The sequence below is a fragment of the Mobula birostris genome, chromosome 13 (genome assembly GCF_030028105.1).
Source record: "Mobula birostris isolate sMobBir1 chromosome 13, sMobBir1.hap1, whole genome shotgun sequence".
Classification (NCBI taxonomy): domain Eukaryota; kingdom Metazoa; phylum Chordata; class Chondrichthyes; order Myliobatiformes; family Myliobatidae; genus Mobula; species Mobula birostris.
Genome location: NC_092382.1, coordinates 84,194,214 through 84,207,891, shown reverse-complemented (window position 1 = coordinate 84,207,891; position 13,678 = coordinate 84,194,214). Strand labels below are relative to the sequence as shown.

The following is a 13,678-nucleotide window of genomic DNA, read 5'->3' as shown; positions in this document are numbered from 1 at the left end:
TAGCACATGACATATCCTTTGGCTCTAAATGATGTCACGACCATGTAACTTACTCTGGAACCTGCCTAGAATTACCCTACCGCATAGGCCTCTATTTTCTTAATCTCCATGTACCTATTTAAGAGTCTCTTAAAAGACCTTGTTGTATCCGCCTCTATCACCGTCGCAGGCAGTGCATTCCACACACACACCACACTTTGTTTAAAAAACGTAGCTCTGACATCTCCTCTGTACCTACCTCCAAACACCTTAAGCCTATGCCCCCTTGTGTTAGCCGTTTCAGCCCTGGGAAAAGCCTCTGACTATCCACACAACCAATGCCTCTCATCATCCTATACACCTGCATGAATTTCCTGCATGCTTCTGTCCAGGCTGAATAACACAATGAGCTCACTGTGGTTTTAACGTTCTTCAGGGCTCTGGTCTAAGGCGGTTAAACTCCTTCTTCCCTGCTCTTTTCAAAGTTTTGTGTCATTTTCACTCATTTCAAAGGTCTGTGCCTCAGACAGCTGGTTTGCTTAAATGCGCCTCTAAAGTCTGACAGCAGATGAGCAAATGAATCTTCGATTGTGTGGAGTCAGAAACCAAAGAGTTACCAGCTTGAATCAGTGTGTTGGGGCTCCAGAAAGAGATGGGAATTAAGAGTTTACAAGGACGAGGAGGAAGAGGAATCCAACCAGCAGAATATGGCTACAAATGAAAGATCAGAAACATTTTGAAACTGTTTGATTGAAAAAAAAGGTGGTTAATTTCAGCAAAATACTGGAGGAAATCAACAGATCAGGCTGCAAATGTGGAGAGGAGTAAATAGGCAACGTTTAGGCCGAGTCCCTTCAGCATGCCTAGATTGTGTACTCCTCTGCTTAGTTGGTGCCTGAACTGCGGAGTTCTTCCAGCATTATGTGTGTGTGTGTGTTTACATTTCCAGCAACAGTAGAATCTCTTGTGTTTCATATCTGCATTTGTAACAAGGTTCTACTTTGGCATTAGACACGCGGAAAGTTTGCTGATAGTTTATGCATTGCTTATGGGAGCTGCTTTCTGCATTAAAAGAGCTGCTGAGTTTTCTACACACAAAAAAACCTGAGGTATGGACATGGAACCTGTGCTTGCAGAAACTTTTAATGGCTCCGTGATGACCCAGAAAGCTCTGCGCAACAATCTTCACTGTCGCTGAAACACCGATTGAATTGCAGTCTGTTCCTGAAAATTGCGCATGCGCGCAGTACTCAAAGGCCTCGAGAAATCGGCTCCAGGTAAGAGATATTCCCCGGCTGCGGGTGGGGGTTTTCAACACCGAATTCGGGACAATTGCTGTGAGCTCCGGACACCGTGAACCATAATCCCGGGACAGTCCTGTTCTCTTCCCTCTCTCTCAGCCCCACGATCCGTACATGGGCCCCGGGGAGCTTCCGGCTGATGAGGGAATGGGAACCGATGGATCTCTCAGACAGAGCTGAGCTCCAGCTGTCTAAATGCAAGGATTGGGAACTCGGAGAAAGGGAACAAAATCTTTTACATCACCAGCTGAGAAAAAAACACCTCTGTTCTGCCTTCAATCACAAACGAGAAAACCTGCAGATATTGGAAATCCAAGCAACACACACAAAATGCTGGAGGAATTCAGCACTAGTACTGTTTTCCATAATGCTGTCTGTCCTGCTGAGCTCCTCCAGCATTTTGTGTGTGTTGCTTGTTCTACCTCCTCTTGTTCTGGACCTTTGTACCCGTGGGAACATGTTTTGACCCATTCTCTCTGGGTACATAATGATATCAAACGCCTTTGTCCTGATCAACAAGTAGCTTTCACACACAAATGTGCCATTCTCCAATGAGACCTGCCCTTCCGTTCATATTCATTGGTCATCAGTCCCCTGGGGGAGGGTTCAGGGGAAATATTTATGTACAATATAGAAACCGGTGTTACCTGTGTGTGTTGTGGCAATGCAAAAGTTGCTGGAGAATTTGCAAGTGCGAGGAAGTGGAGTGATTTTAGAAATCTGACTTTTTAAAGCATCATTTAGCGAGCAAATCAGATATGGACGGTGTGCAAAAGGTCTGGCGAGAAAATCCTTCGTAACCCTCTACAGGCCTGCTGTATAGGTTGTGTGAGAGTGCAGATGAACTCAATCAAACCCAGAGGGCATCAGAGTTCTCATTTGCTAGCTGTTAAAATAAATACCTCTCTATTTAAAGCTCAGTTTGCACATGTTGTTGTCAATGGGTAAAAATTGCACAGGCAAGATTTTTTGGCACACCGGTCATTACAAATTAGACGGGACATTGGTGGGAAGCTGGAGAGACTTCCAGTGTCCTTGACACCCTCACCTATGAGATGTGCATCCAGCTGCAGCTTGTAACCCTGCACGTTCGGGAGTTGGAGCTGGAAATGGATGAATTCCAGATCATCCAGGAGTTGAAGGGAGTGATAGATATGTCATGAAGAGAGGTGCATTGCACCCAAGGTGCAGGACACACGAAACTGTGTGAGAGTTAGAAAGGACCCTGTACAGATTACAGATGTGGAGGTGTTTGTTGTCTTAAGGCAAATTACCATGGATAAATCCCCAGGGCCTGACAAGTTGTTCCCTGGGACGCTGCGGAAGACAAGTGCAAAAATTGTTGGGGCCCAAGCACAAATATTTAAATCATCCTTAGTGACAGGTGAGGTACTGGAGGATTGGAGGACAGCCAGTGTTGTTCTGCTGTTCAAGAAAGGCTCTAAAGGTAAACAAGAAAATTTTATGTTAGTGAGCTTGACATCAGTAGTGGGAGAGTTATTGGAACATATGTGCAGCAACTGGATATATAAGTATTTGGATAGATGTGCTCTGATTAGAGATAGGCAGCATGGTTTTGTGCATGGTAGGTCATGTCTAACCAATCTTATAGAGTCTCTCGAGGATGATATCAGGCAAGTGGATGAAGGCAAGGCAGTGGATGTTGTCCACATGGACTTTAGCAAGGCACTTGACAAAGTCTCATCTGGGAGGTTGGTCAAGAAGGTTCAGTCACTCAGCATTCAAGATGGGATAGTAAATTGGATGATACACTGTCTTTGGGAGAAGCCAGACTGTGGTAGCAGATGGCTGCCTCTCTGACCGGAGGCCTGTGACTAGTGGTGTGCCACAGGGATCAGTGTTGGATCTGTTGTTGTTTGTCATCTATATCAGTAATCTGCATGATAGTGTGGTTAACTGGATCAGCAAATTTGTGGATGACACCAAGATCGGTGGTGTAGTGGACAGCGAGGAAGATTATCATGGCTTGCAGTGTGATCTAGACCAGCTGGGAAAATGGGTTGAGAAACAGAAAATGGAATTTAATGCTCACAAGTGTGAAGTGTTGCACCTTAGTAGGACCTAGAATTGCACAGTGACTGGTAGGGCACTGAGAAGTGTTGTAGAAGAAAGGGGTCTGGGAATACAGGTCTATATTTCACTGATAGTGGTGTCACAGTTTGATAGGGATAGAAAGAAAGATTTTGGCACATTGGCCTTCATAAACCAAAGTACTGAGTACAGGAGATGGATGTTATGTTGATGTTGTACAAGACATTGGTGAGGACTAACTTGGAGTATTGTGTGCAGTTTGGTCAGCAACCTACAGGAAGATGTAAAAGAGGTTGAAAGAGTTCAGAGAAAATTCGCAAGTATGTTGCCAGGTCTGGAGGACTTGGGTTATGAGGAGAGATTGAACAGGTCTGGGCTTTATTCCTTGGAATGTAGAAGATTGAGGCGAGATTTGATGGAAGTGTATCAAAATTGTGAGGGTTATAGATGGGGTAAGCGCAAGCTGGCTTTTTCCACTGAGATGGTGTGGGACTCCAAACAGAGGCCATGGGTTGAGGGTGAAAGGTGAAATATTAAGGGGAACATGCAGGTAAACGTCTTCACACAGGCAGTCATCCAGGTGTGGAATGAGCAGACAGCCCAACTGGTGCATGTGAGCACAATTTCAACATTTAAGAGGTTTGTATTGGTATCTGGATGGTAGGGGTATGGGTGTAGATAGGTTAAATAGTTCAACACAAACTAGATGGGCCAAAGTGCCTGTTTCTGTGTTGTACTTTTCTGTGACTCTGTGACAAGCACAAGAAATAATACTAATGTTCATTTAATTCCTTTTAACAGCTGTGAAGACCAGCCATTCATCTGGGCAGGAAATGTTTACATGGCGTTAAAACTGCGGCACTTTACATTGACAGTAGATAAAAGAAAATCCCTGCTGCACGTCCGTCAACAAAGGCTATTTGTGTGAGAGTGTTTCAGTTACTGTGGGGCCAGGCACCCATGCAGCTCAGTGGGAACAGGGAATAATACCAATGGAGAGAGTCAAACTGAGCCAGGTCACAGATTGGAGATGGCAGAAATGCCCCATTCCTATAGAGACAGGAAGAGCATCAGAGAGTTTGATGGTCATTCCAGATACCAGCACTGTGCCCAGATAGAAGATGATTTCTCTCTCCAACTTGGGTTGAATCTCACAGAAACAGTGTGATGGCAGATCACACCTTGGTGACTAAAGTGATCTCATCTGAAATGTTGTCCTTCACCCACTGATGGATGTTATAAATCTTTTTTCAGGTTAAAAACGACAAGGAATTTATCTATGAGGATCTCGAACACAACACGCCAGTTTTGCTGTCTCTGTCCACGCTTATAAGAAGTGGAGCAAGGGATTCACTTGATCATCCTTCCTGCTCAAACTGTGGTGAGGGATTCACTCGATCATCTGACCGACTGGCATGCCTGTCAGTTTACACAGGGGAGTGGCCGTTCACCTTTTTGAACTGTGGGGATTCAAGGTCATCTCATGAAGGTACATCAGCAAGTTCACACTGGGACAAGGCCATTCACCTGTTCTGTGGTGGGTCTTCTCACCTGTGGACACACCAGTCAGTTCACACTGGGCAGAGGCTGGTCATCTGCTGAATTTGTGGGGAAGGATTCACTTGGTCATCTGACCAAATGGCTCACCAGCGGGTTCACACGGGCGAGTGGCCATTCACCTGCCCGGAAGGTGGGAAGGGATTTACTTGCTCTTCTAAACTGAAGGTACATCAGAGAGTTCACACTGGAGAGAGGCCGTTCTCCTGCTCAGACTGTGGGAAGGGATTCAATCAGTCATCCACCCTACTGACTCACCAGCGAGTTCACACTGGAGAGAGGCCATTCATCTGCTTGGACTGTGGGAAGGGATTCAATTCTTCATCTAATCTACAGAGACACCAGCGAGTTCACACTGGAGAGAGACCGTTCACCTGCTTCGACTGTGGGAAGGGATTCACTGAGTCGACTAGCCTACAAGCACACCAGTCAGTTCACACTGGAGAGAGGCCATTCACCTGCTCAGTGTGTGGGAAGGGATTCACTCGATCAGCTCAGCTGAAGGAACATCAGAGAGTTCACACTGGAGAGAGGCCATTCACCTGCTCAGGCTGTGGGAAGGGATTCATTCGGTCATCTGACCTAATGGCACACCAGCGAGTTCACACCAGGGAGCGGCCGTTCGTTTGCTCGGACTGTGGGAAGGGATTCACTTGGTTATCTAATCTGAAGGTACACCAGAGAGTTCACACTGGGGAGAGGCCGTTCACATGCTCAGTCTGTGGGAAGGGATTCAGTCAGGCATCAAACCTGCAAGAGCACCAGAGAATTCACACTGGGGAGCGGCCGTTCACCTGCTCAGACTGTGGGAAGGGATTCACTTGCTCATCCCAACTGAAGGTACATCACAGAGTTCACACTGGGGAGAGGCCATTCACCTGCTCAGACTGTGGGAAAGGATTCAATTCATCATCCCAACTGAAGGTACATCAGAGAGTTCACACTGGGGAGAGGCCGTTCACCTGTTCAGACTGTGGGAAGGGATTCATGCAGTCATCCGAACTAAAGGTACATCAGCGAGTACATACCGGAGAGAGGCCGTTCACCTGCTCAGACTGTGGGAAGGGATTCACTTTGTCATCTAAACTGAAGGTACATGAGCGAGTTCACAACGGAGAGAGGCCATTCACCTGCTCAGACTGTGGGAAGGGATTCACTTTGTCTTCTCACTTACTGAAACACCAGTCACTTCACACCGGGGAGTGGCCATTCACCTGCTCAGTCTGTGGGAAGGGATTCACTGAATCATCCTCCCTACTGAGACACCAGTCAGTTCACATCAGGGAGTGTCCGTGGCCATTCACCTGCTCAGTCTGTGGGCAGGGATTCTCTGAATCATCCTCCCTACAGAGACATCAGTCAGTTCACACTGGGGAGAGGCTGTTCACCTGCTCAGACTTTGGGAAGAGATTCTCTCAGCCAAATCAACCCTATGTGCATCATTGAGTTGATTGAGCTGGAATGAGGCTGTTCACCTGCTCTGAATGTGGGAAGCAATTCACTCAGTTATCTGAACATATGTAACTCTCGCTTAGGCTAGCAGCTTAATATAGGTGGTGATAGCCTCCCAGCCCAATCTTATCTAATTCTACTTTAGTCTGTTTTTTAAGCTTAGCTGAATAAGAAATGATCTGGCCATGCAAAAATGCTTTAAATGTATCCCATATAATTCATTTGGACGTACCCACTATATCATTAAAATGAAAGAATTCTTTTATCTGGGTTTCAATAAAACCAATAAAGTCAGAGTTTTGCAATAATGTCTGAGACATGTGCCATGTGCTATGTTGAGCGGGCAAGAATGACATAAATTCAAAACACAAACTCAAAGGTGCATGATCAGATATAGCAATAGCGTCATTTTCACAATTTTTAACACTAGGCAGGAAGCGGGGATTGATTATAATATAATCAATCCTCGAATATTTTTTGTAAACATGTGAAAAGAAAGAATATTCTCTGTTACCGGGGTGCAGATATCTCCATAATTCGATCAATCCAAAATTGATCAAAAAGGAGTTAATAAGTGACACAGAGTGAGTTGGAAGTCGCTGATTGGTTGAGCTCTTGTCAATCATAGGATTTAAACAACAGTTAAAATCCCCACGCATTATCACATATATTCATTTGAATCAGGCAGTAAAGCAAATATCTTTTCTAAAAAAAGAAGGATCATCTAAGTTAGGACCATACAGATTGACCAAAACAATTTTTCTGTTACAGATCACTCCTTTGACAATTAAAAATCTACCATTCGAATCTGACTCAATATCCTCTTGAATAAATATATTAGATTTAATAAAGATGGACATGCCTTTAGTTTTACTCTGAGAAGTAGAGTGGAACTGCAAACCTCTCCACCATCCAAAAAAAAACTATTTAGATCTCCTGCCCTGATATGTGTCTCTTGAGCAAAAATTATATCAGTTTGGAATCAGTTAATAGTTTTGTCTATTTTTCATTTAATAGGATGATTCCAACCACAAACATTCCAACTTATTACATTAATCCGTTTAAATACCATATTATAATTTTATTATACTTTATACCTGCACAGAGCACATACCAATACGGGATGATCAAAAATGGTGGTGATGAAGAATACAACCACATAGAAAACACCCATGCTCCAGAACCACCCAAGAGGAAAAAAAAACTCCTAATTCTAACCCCACCCACCTCCCTGAAAGCCCCCCAAAAAAAAGGCAAGCAACCTATGATAGCATACGAAGCCAGGGACCGCTCTGTCTGTACAGACTCTTGATGCCCAAATTACTGAAGCCGAAATTCACAAAGCTATTTTTTCAATGCAATCTGGTAAGGCCCCTGGACTTGATGGGTCCTGTAGAATTTTATAAAAAAATTGGAAAATTGCTTTTTCCGGATATATGTTGGAAATGTCTAAGGATTCTGTTTTGAAAGGTGATTTACCCTCTACTTTCTATGAGGCTTCTATTTCTTTAATTCTTAAAAAGGATAAAGATCCTACTGACCGTACTTCATATAGACCTATTTCATTATTGAAAGTCGATGCTAACATTCTGTCAAAGATAATGGCCAATTGGTTAGATAATATTTTGGGTAAAATTATTTTTAAAGATCAAATAGGCTTTATAAAGGGTCGTTTTTCCTTTTCAAATGTTCGGAGACTACTTAACATTATATATTTATCCTCTTTTAAAACTCCACAATGCATCATCTTTTTGGATGCTGAAAAAGCATTTGATCGAGTTGAAATATTTCTTTAATGTTTCAGAGAAATTTGGCTTTGGTGTTAATTTTAATAATTGGTTTGGAACGATATATAAAGCTCCTATTGCTACTGTTGTCAATAACAACTGTAGGTCTCCTTTTTTTCAGATTTCACAGGGGACAAGACAAGGTTGTCCATCAAGTCCTTTGTTATTTACTTTAATATTAGAACCCCTTGGTATTGCTCTTCGTGAAGCTAAAAATATTCATGGGATTTTTGTGAATGAGACCATTCATAAGATTTCTCTTTACGCTGACTATTTATTGGTTTATGTATCTAATCCCAAAGAATCTATTCCTGCCTTGCTAAAATTATTCAATAAATTTGGAGATTTTTCAGGATATAAAATAAATGTTAGTAAAAGTGAATAGTTTCCTTTAAATGAACCTGCCTCTATAAATGATAATATTCCTTTCAAAGTCACAGATTCTTTCAGATATTTAGGTGTTATAATCACTAAAAAATATAAGGATCTTTATAAAGCCAATTTTGTTCCTTTGGTAGACTCTATGAAGTATTGATTTAATAGATGGAGTCCACTTACCTTTTCACTTGTCAGTCGTATCCATATAGTTAAAATGATGATTTTCCCCAAATTTTTATATTTATTTCAGAATATCCCTGTTTTATTGACTAAGAAGTTTCTTTGATCAGATTGATTCTATTATTTTAACTTTTATTTGGAATAATAAAAGACCAAGAATTAGTAAATGTCACTTACAAAAGTTGAAAAGGGATGGAGGTCTCACTTTGCCTAATTTAAGAATGTATTACTGGGCTGTTAATGTGTGATACATGTCCTTTTGGTTATATTGGGTTGATAAGAATGATTGGCCAATTTGGGTAGACCTGGAATTGAAAGCTGTGAAACAGTTTTACTGAACCTCATTATTAGGAGTTGCTTTACCTATACAATTCGCTAAAGTTGTTAATTTAATTCCATACCCTGTGATTAAGCATTCATTACACACTTGGCTCCAGTTTTGCAATTTTTGAAAATTTTAATCTTAAAAAATTTAAACTTTGTAGTTTAATTTATCAAAATTACTTTTTTAAGCCTTCTTTGAGTGATCCAATTTTTTTACTTTGGAAAAATAAAGGTTTTTTTTTGTTTTTTTAAAGAAGATAGATTGGTGTCTTCTGAACGATTAGTTGATAAATATTATCTTTCATACTCACACTTTTTACAATACCTTCAAGTTAGACATTTCTTACAAAGATATTTAAATAATTTTCCTTGCGTATTGGAGGCTGACCTGTTAGATATTATTATGAGTATGAACCCTTTGACGAAGGGTTTATTGGAAGAAATTATATTTTTTTTATTACAATGGGATAAGTGTTCTTTATTTAAGATTAAACAAGATTGGGAGAAGGAACTCAATTTATCTCTTATGACGAAGGATTGGACACGGATTCTGAAGCTGAACTCTTCTTCAATATACGCTCGTCATTCACTATTCAATTTAAAATTGTACATCGTTACCCTTTGACGAAGGAGAGACTGTCTAAAATATTTCCTAATGTTGATAGTTATTGTGATAGATGTAAAACCGAGACAGCTATGCTGACACACATGTTTTGGTCTTGTTCTATACAGGAACAGTTCTGGAAGTCAGTTTTTTCGACAATTTCTAAAGCACTTAAAATTAATTTACAACTTAACAAATTAACTGTGCTTTTTGGAATAATTCCTCAAAATATCCGTGGTCTCTCTATATCTGACCAACATGTTATTGCATTTGTTACTTTGATAGCTGGGAGGGCCATTTTGTTGAAGTGGAAGGATACATCAGCTCCCACTTTGTCACAATGGTTCTCTCAAGTGATGCTATGTCTTAGTTTGGAGAAAATTTGAAGTCGAACCTTTGAACCTTTATTTGATTTTGAGAAAAGATGGGATTCATTTGCTCGTTATTATCATTTGAGTTAATTGGTAGATTTCCTCCACGATCTAATTGTAAATTTTGGTATATATTTTTTTTTCTTGCTGGCGGATTGCTGTTTATTTTTAGAAGCTTTTTGTATGACGCATGGCTCCGGGTTGTACACCTAATGGGGTTTCCCCCCACTTTTTCCTGCTGAGTAGGGTTTCTATTTAATATCAACAAAATTTTTCAATCTAGAAAATAATGTTTTTTTCCGTGAGACATTGTAAGTATCGCTTACTTTGATGTACTCGTGTTATTTTTGAATAATATAATAATAAAAAGATTTGAAAAGAAAGAAAGAAACTGCCGAGATACAGTCGGCTAAGAGCCAAGTGCTGATAAATGGGACCCGTGTAGAATTGATGAAGTTCCTGTCTCTTTCTCCATTAATGTTTCCTCCTTACGGCAAAACTAACCCTCTCACTGTGTCAGAATCAGTGATTAAATCCGGCCCCAAACACTGTGCTTTCATCCCTGCACATTATAACTTGAACCATCTCACTGAGGGTCTGATGGAGACACAACCCCTGCCCTCTGCACATGTGATCACATCTCCCCTGCTTCTGACATTTCAAATACCCTCAGAATGGTTTTCTGATTCAGTCTGAAGGTTATGGTACATTCAGCTCATCATCAGACCTGACAAACCATGTCTTCCCACAGCTGGTTCCACCTGTTGGTGTGTCCTCTTTCCTCCATCTCCAGGGAAGCTGCATCTCCACACAAACTCCTCACTTGAGACGACTGTCTGTACCCGTGACACAGGGAATCACATCACTGTCACTCTCCTGATACCATCCGGGAAGCGGTACCGCAACATAAAAGCCATGACCAACAGGCTCCGGGGCAGCTTCTTCCACCAGGCCGTCAGACTGATGAACTCACGCTGATTTGAGTGTGCTCTATATTACATTGTCTGTTTTATTTATTGTAAACTATTATAAATTACTATGATTGCACGTTGCACATTTAGGTGGAGACGTAATGTGAAGATTTTTACCCCTGATGGATATAAGAAATAAAGTCAATTCAATTCAATTCCTGATTCCGTATCTGAGCTGCTCGCCTCCGGGTATCCTCCGTCAACAAGCTTCTTCCTCAGTCACCATCTGTCAGATTATAAAAAACAATTAAAACGATCTATCAGACAGCTCCTGTACCCCTCCACCCCTGTTAAAACTCTCTGCTCAGCCCCTTCCCTATTCCCTTTCCCTTTCAGACTCTCGATGTGCCAGCAGATCCGAATTCACCGTGTGGACATTTCTACCCCACAGGAGGCTGTACAAACCCATGTCCTTCTCTGATGCACAGCTCAGTGACCCCAATCCCTGTCTGCACTCGCAGCCCATGACGGTGACAGCTGTCCTAGACTCTGTAACTCACAATCTTGTAACACATAATCTTGTTCATAGCAAGTTTAGACAGTTATTAATATGAAGAGAGAATTGTTGTTTCCTGAAAGGACAGGCGAGCGAAGCTGTCTGATCCAATTCACCAGATGGTCCGGTGTTTACAAGTTAATGTGTCCCGGGACCCACACCCACACCCACTCATAACCCCGACCCACACAGACAGACAGACAGACAGACAGACTGTCCCTTCGCCCCAAACCCCCTGCAGAACCACAAGGAATTGATCCACGGCCCGGGCTCGGTCGCAAAGTGAAAACCGGGGCTGAGGAGAGCCCGGAGACAAACACCCCGCTGCCCACTCCACCAACAACACGGCACAGCCGGACACATCTCACAACACCGGATCCGCTCCCGATGAAACCCGAATTTAATTTTGTTGTTCCAGATCGGACCCAACAAAAGGTGTTTTAAAACTGAAGCGCTCCCCCCTCACGTGACGTCACACAACAGCCCCTCCCACGCGCCTGACGTCACCCATGGTCTCCCCGTATCTGCATCTGCTGTCACGAGCACGGTGCCTTACGTGACACACGCGCTGCTGTGCTCGAGCTTTTTCGGTTTAACGGCTGAGCTACTCAGCACGAGCCACGCCCCCTCCCCGAACAGTCAACAGAGGAATTGAACTGATTGCAGAGCTGCGCTATTCCCATTGGTGCGAAGCGATGTCAATCACTGGTTACACCCAATAGTGGAGGCGGACCAGCCGAGAGGGCGTTACCCCGACTTCTGCTGCAGGAGCGAACTGCCCGTTAAAGTGGAAGAAAGCCGAAAGTAAATGTCCGCTTTCTGATTTATTTCCATTTCCCTCCGAGGGAAGTTGAGGCGTTTGTGAAGCGTCTCCTGCGGCCGGAGTCTGATGTATCGCTGAGAGGTAGGAGGAGACCGCTCGGCCCGTCGGTTTGATGCCGGTTCCCCGGGGAGGGAGAGGATGAAGACGGTGAGAGAGGGGGCGGACAGGATGTTTGTCCCGGTGGGGACAGGAGGGGCTCATCTGTGGAAATGTCTGAGCCCACGGTGGTGGCGATTCACCACATTGGGGGGCAAACACCGGCAGACTGTTGCCCTGCAAGCGGGGCCAATGGTCCGGGCAAAGTGGGGATGGGAGTCGCGTTGGGGGCCCGGGTGGACCGGTCCGAGGTTTTATTGAATGACAGGACGGTGTGGAGGGGCCGAGAGGCCTGCTCCTGTTCCTGGTCTCTGTGTGTTCAAATACAAGGAATAACCAGACCCTTCCCGGGCCTGCAGGATGTCCCAGTCGGTGTTGTAGGAACCGGTGCTCGGAGTCCAGTTGTTCCCAAACTGTGTCAGCCATTTGGCTGAGAGACCAAATCCAACATTTCCAAATCTGTTACTGACACAAAATGTATGTTCATAGAAACATAGAAAACCTACAGCACAATTCAGACCCTTCAGCCCACAAAGCTGTGCCGAACATGTCCTTACCTTAAAATTACCTAGGTTTACCCATAGCCCTCTAATTTGCTCAGCTCCCTGTACCTATTCAAAAGTCTCTTTAAAGACCCTTTCATATCCGCTTCCACCACCATTGCCGGCAGCCCATTCCACACACTCACCACTCTCTGAGTAAAATACTTACCCCTGACAATCTCCTCTGTCCCTACTCCCCAGCACCTTAAACCTGTGTACTCTTGTGATAGCAATTTCAGCCCTCGGAAAAGCCTCTGACAATCCACATGATCAATGCCTCTCATCATCTTGTACACCCCTATCAGGTCACCTCTCATCCTCCAGCTTGAACTCCATCTGTCACTTCTCAGCCAAGTTTTGCATCCTATCAAAGTCCCGCTGTAACCTCTCCTCCGTCGCTCCAAGGAGAAGAGGCCAAGTTCACTCAACCTATTCTCATACAGCATGCTCCCCAATCCAGGCAACATCCTTGTAAATCTCCTCTGCACCCTTTCTATGGTTTCCACATCCTTCCTGTAGTGAGGCAACTAGAACTGAGCTCAGTACTCCAAGTGGGGCCTAACCAGGGTCCTATATAGCTGCAGCATTACCTCTCAGCTCCTAAACTCAATTCCACGATTGATAAAGGCCAATGCACCATATGCCTTTTTAACCACAGAGTCAACGTGCGTAGCAGCTTTGCGTGTCCTATAGACTCGGACCCCAAGGTCCCTCTGATCCTCGACACTGCCAAGAGTCTTACCATTAATACTATATTCTGCCATA

The 13,678-nt window shown here is 43.5% G+C and overlaps 1 protein-coding gene and 1 pseudogene across 2 annotated transcripts; one reads left to right on the top strand and one right to left on the bottom strand.

Annotated features, from left to right (window-relative positions):
* LOC140207084 (uncharacterized) overlaps nucleotides 1-13,678 on the bottom strand; it is a 216,073-nt pseudogene that overhangs the window by 146,132 nt on the left and 56,263 nt on the right.
* LOC140207079 (uncharacterized) lies at nucleotides 1,162-9,195 on the top strand. Of its 2 annotated transcripts, none has more exons than XM_072275399.1 (2): nucleotides 1,162-1,256; nucleotides 4,587-9,195. In XM_072275399.1, exon 2 carries the CDS (start codon nucleotides 4,971-4,973, stop codon nucleotides 6,333-6,335), a length of 1,365 nt encoding a protein of 454 aa, XP_072131500.1. In that variant the 5' UTR covers nucleotides 1,162-1,256; nucleotides 4,587-4,970; the 3' UTR covers nucleotides 6,336-9,195. The 2 variants fall into 2 exon arrangements, with proteins under 2 accessions (XP_072131500.1, XP_072131499.1); XM_072275398.1 differs by having other exon boundaries at nucleotides 1,199-1,256; nucleotides 4,134-9,195.